The following is a 5598-nucleotide window of genomic DNA, read 5'->3' on the forward strand; positions in this document are numbered from 1 at the left end:
GGTACCCCTTCAGATCTGTCTCGTATACACATCTCATTAATATATCCTGAAAATTTATTGAAATCCGTCGACGCTTTTCTTGTTGCTTTAACTGATTACAAATAATGACAAGCAGTCACGATATACGCATTTAAATGTTTTATTAAAATGGAAATGTTTACCAACGTAAAACAGCCCGATGGATTTCGTACAATAAAATTAATTTATAAGTGGTAAAATTAATTCAGAAGTAAAGCCTGATAAGGGAAAGCTTTTTCCCAGGCTGCTGATTAAGAGAGGTGTTTGGGCGCGATAAGAGCACTCGAGTTGGAGGACTTTTTTATCAAGATCACTCAAGAACAGTATCCTTAATTGATCAGACACTCGAAATGGTATAGTGTAACGCGGCACGAGATAAGGGTGTTCCCAGGTTGGAAACGGCGGCACACGTACTTCCGGCGAAGCTGTTGCACAGGAGGTGTTCTAATCAGAGGAGATAAGAAGAATTGTGGCTTTTCGTTGCCGAAAGGACCGCCATCCAGAGATTAAAACGAGCTCCGAAGAAACAATCCGAGGATAAAAGAATACTGAAGAGTATCGTAAAACAGATTAAGTTCAGGATTAACGTTGCCACTACGATTTATCTTGCAAGCTACGAAAAGTTCTTCCCTCAATGACGAACGGATAAAAAACAGTCTAGCAATATCTACGAACAAAATACTAAAACACTTCGGATGAATTATATCAATTATTATTATTATAGTAATAATGATTACCTAATTATGACAGAATTAAATTCTACTTTTTGATCGATGTTTTACTGTATGTAAATAAATTGCAAATATGCAGAAACAAGTATGTCACTCAGTTATTTAATGTCGAAATCGTGCTTATTCAGCAGCGTTGCGTGTTTCAAAATACGCGTGATTTTGAAATCAAACCGAGCAGGAGACTCCTTTAAAAGCGAGCCCCGATTCTCACTGGCATCGCAGTCTGAAGAAGCATTCCGACAATGAAAACCTGTATCGCAGTTATTTTGTTGGGCCTGGTGGTTGCCCAGGCTCTCCCGACGGAGAAGAAGATCGAGAAGTCGTTGAAGAAGGACGATTTGAAGATCGAGGAAACTGGTGAGGACGCGGACAGATCGAAGAAGTCCATCATTTGTCTGGATCAGCCCAACGTGGTGCCCCAGATGCAGTCTTTCAGCATCCAAGCTGCGCCGCAGCCGATGCAGACTCTCAGCATCCAACCGGCGCAACAACTCCAGACTCTGAACATTCAACCAGCCGTTCAACCCGTCCAGACGCTCAGCATCCAACAAGCTCCACAGCCGGTTCAAACTCTGAACATTCAGCCAGCACAGCCGATGATCCAACCTCAAGCTGTGATTTCTCAGCCAATGATCCAACCTCAATCTCAGCAGATACACATGGTCCAACCGCAAGTGCAGGTGCAACCTCAACCTCAGCAGATACACATGGTCCAACCGCAAGTGCAAGTTCAACCGCAAGTGCAAGTTCAACCGCAAGTGCAGATTCAACCTCAGCCCATAATGTCTCAGCCGATGCAGTCGTACGTCGAGGTCGTACCATCCCAGCAGGTGCCTTGCCAGACGAACGTGAACATCGTTCAACCAGTGAAACAGGAGAAATCTCAGGTGGAAATCGTTCCCAACAAGATGGTCAGGCCTGAACCCAAGCCGGAGAAAATCATTCAAAAAGTGGAGAAGGAGATTTCCCGGCCTGTGGCACCTCTTTACAGAGAAGAGATGATGGTGGTCCCACGACCGATGCCGCAACCAAGACCATTCATGATAGTGGAACCACAACCGATGACTTTCGCCCCAGCTGCCCCTGTTTGCAACCAGTGTCAGCAGTCGCTGTTGCAGTGCAGCTGCAGAGCCCAGAATCTTAACAGTATGATGGCCGAGCCACAGATGCATATGATGACTCTAAAACGCCCCATGGGTGTTACGATGGATCACCATATGTATTCCATGTAAACCGTAAGTTTCACTTATCGTTAGATCTCTCATGTCATGGAATTTCATTTTTTATCCTGTGTTTAATTTTTCATTCATTATTTTATTGTGCAGTTTTAATTGGAGATCGAGGACCCTGGAATCGATGGACCAAGATCAAATTCAAGAAACTATAAATGTACTATGAATAAAAATTTATAAAATCATATTGAATCCATTTTTTTTTTGGATACCATTCAGTCCTTCCATTTTTTTTTTTTTTTGATACCATTCAGACCTTCCTGTCCTAATCTAATGTTCTATCATTGAGTATCTTTCTGTTCTATTCTAAATTTGAATACCTAATCGATTTCTTATCTCAGAAGTAAGAAACAGAAGTTTGTTGATAGACAGTTTCTTGATTAAGCTATTTAAAGTCTGGCAACAGTTTCGATCTACCTAAATAAATGTAAATTACAATTTCAGCAGTTCTGAAGTCTTGAAATTGAACATCGCTCGTAGCAATTATTCATTAAAATATTGCATATTCCCATTTGATTATTCAAACCATTATTTTTCCAATGCACCCGAAGACTCCTAATCAGAGTCGTTTCTTTTTAATCAGCTAACCTGCTAACCTTTTAGAATTTGGCACGCCCATAGTTGGACTCGCCGGGGCCAGGATGCGTGTGCGTGCGCGCGTGTCTGCCGATGGTTCACCGTTTGATTATTCACGCGCGACGAACGCGAGGCTTGACCACAGAATTTAAAGGATTCATCCGCGGGCCCAGAAGGTTACGGCGCGTGATACGTAATTTTCTGTCAACGCTAAGCGTCGACGTGTCCGATCAACGGCTACCCGGGTTCGCTCCACGCAGTCTTTTGTTCGCCGGCTGTCGAGATTATGGATGGCCGCGTTCCCACCGGAGGAGAATACGCTCGGTTATACACGACGCGTCAAGTCAAACCCTCCGCGTTCCGTGAAATTTACCGATCGATCGATCCGCCCTTTGTTTCGATTTAATCAACCAGCCTCATGCCACAATTTTCTACTTTGCGCTTTTCCCCGTTTTAGGTCCGCAATTTTTTATATAGAATAGAACCAATTTTTTATATAGAATAGAACCAATTTTCAATGCACGAAAAAATATGTAACGTTTGTTTGTATAAACCAATGATTGTCTATATTTTTTTCATACACTTCTAATATTTTAAAAATTGTATAATAATTAAGATAAATTACAATAGTTTTATTTGAAGATCTTTAGAAGATTGAAAATTTTTATAGAAGATCCTAACTTGATAAATTGATATTTGGACTCAATGCAGTGCCAATTGATAATCAAATTTAAAAAAGAAATGAATAATTTTCATTTTAGGAAGGGAAACTTTCTATGATTGAGAATCACTGGCATAGATAATAATTAACAGCAGAACTACCAAAAATAAACGACTGGTTTCGAATGGATAAATGCATATATAAAAAAAAGAGCTTTACATTATATGCCTGTGTACATTAGAACTATTATTAGAGTAAACATAAAACCACAGTAGAGAATAGAATTCTTTCAATTAACCATTCGCAGGCTTGTCCATCACCGGGCGAGGCTTAAGACCGAATTTACATTTTCATTTGCATTTATATTGTTCCTTCGGCGTGTAATTACCGCGGCAAAATAAACTTAACTGGCCGATGGGACGCGACGACGACGACGACGGCGACGGGTTGCAACGGAGAATCGTTCTCACTTCGCCACGATTATTATTCATGGCCGCGTCCTGAACACCGAGGAACTCGGTCTCCAACTACCTAGTAGTGGCTCTCCTACGTACTCCCTGAAAAATGTAAGCAACTTCTCGATTTTAAAACCGAACCGCATCGAGCATTCGTTTGGAACTTTTCCAATTTTCATGCCAGAATTCTGTACCTTTGGGTAAAAAAATGCAGTTTCTTGTAATCATACTGCAGATTTTTGTTCATTAAATATAATGAAACCGAATGGCAATAATATTCTTTGATATTCAGTATTAAAGTCACAGATTTTATTTTCGAATTTATACAATTGGTTTGTTGAAAAATCCGTGTTCTATTCACAATATATTGGAATGGGAATTTTGTCGGATGATTGGAACCAGAAATTACATGACCACAACTTCCGTTTCTCAAGCGGAAGCCATCGAGGGACTTGATCGATCAATTTCGATCGTAGATTGCTAATATTCCGAGTAAACGCATGACCGCAAGGTTCTGTTTGGTCATTATGCCGAGACGCGGACGGGAAATTGCGGAGGTCGCAAGGGACCGGCTAGAAGTAACTCGAGTTTACTCCCGATGGAGGAACAAAGAACTTCTAAATGCACTCCCTCGGTAAATGCTATAAGCACGTGTTTCTTGTCAGCCAATAAAGGGATCCTCATAAATAATACAATCGTTTTAACAAAGCGGGCAGCAAAGCACAAAGCAATGCAGAAACAGAAACGTAAAACGTTAATGCAATTCAACATGAAGAATAAGTATAAAAAATATGATAAGATTAATCGAGAATAGCAGTCTTGTTCATCTCATTAGAAGTCCTTCTCTGGTTTTAATAGGAATGATTGACGATGAACGAAATAATTCATCGATTAGTTCTGAAGTATTTGAGATAAAAAAATTGTATAGGACCTTTTTTTGCAGGTAATAGCAATACCTACAACTTTTATTTAAAGCATTCTTCGAAATTCCGAGAAAAAAAAATTTTCCATTTTCCCGAGATTTTTCCAAGGGGTACCCCTTCAGATTTCTCGAAATTTTCGTTTTTTGCCAATAACTCCCAAACTGTTGCAGATACGGGAAAATTGCAAGAGACCTTTTTTGTAGAGGGCGACGAGATCTACAATTTCTATATAAAAACTTTTTGATAGCATCAATAGTTTACGAGTAATTTACAAAAAACTGATTTTTCGTTTTTCGTCAATAACTCGTAAACTATAAACGAGATAAAATTTCTAATTCTAGTTATCAGAATGCAATTCTTTTCGACTCTTTAACAATATCTCCTCGTTGGCCAGGCGTAAATTTCTCTTGTTTTCCTTCTTCTCGTGAGATTCGTCGTCATCTACGCGAGCGGCGCTGCGCCACCGACGGAATGCAAATAATTCCGTAACCTATTTCTCCTGCCCGTTCATCCGGCTTTTCGGGACGCTTTACCACATATTTGCCATACGTGCCGTTCGGCGAAATCAGGGAGATGGCGAAATCAGAAACGTAGCCGCGGCCCAGGAATGCATCGGATGTGACGAGCTGTCTATGAAATCAACAGGATCTACACAGTCCCCCGCGTTATCTGCCCCGCAAATCCCCCGCAATGTCGCTCCTATGCGTTAGAATCACATTTCTCTTCCCTTTATTCTGCTTACACGTGCATGTTGCTTTTCCTCGTTGCAAATCCGTCAGATTTTCAGATAACCGAATCCTCCATTCAGTGGATTCGTGCATCTCGAACTTCCAATAGGAATCCACATAGACTTGTTCGATTTTATATCAATCAAATGATTTTATCATTAACCCATTCGCTGGCAAGGACGAGTATACTCGTCTTTGGCAGGGTGTCACGCATTGCCAGGACGAGTATACTCGTCCTGCTTTAAATATATTATAACATGCAGGCTCTTTTGAA

General features: G+C 40.7%; 1 protein-coding gene across 1 annotated transcript; it reads left to right on the forward strand.

Moving 5' to 3' along the window:
• The first annotated feature begins 882 nt into the window (after window positions 1-882).
• LOC108623895 (altered inheritance of mitochondria protein 3) lies at window positions 883-1981 on the forward strand. The gene has a single exon (XM_018022748.2). It carries the CDS (start codon window positions 992-994, stop codon window positions 1979-1981), a length of 990 nt encoding a protein of 329 aa, XP_017878237.1. The 5' UTR covers window positions 883-991.
• The last annotated feature ends 3617 nt before the right edge of the window (window positions 1982-5598 follow it).

Source organism: Ceratina calcarata, unplaced genomic scaffold (assembly GCF_001652005.2).
Source record: "Ceratina calcarata isolate Rehan_Ccalc_2016 unplaced genomic scaffold, ASM165200v1 scaffold294.2, whole genome shotgun sequence".
Classification (NCBI taxonomy): Eukaryota; Metazoa; Arthropoda; class Insecta; order Hymenoptera; family Apidae; genus Ceratina; species Ceratina calcarata.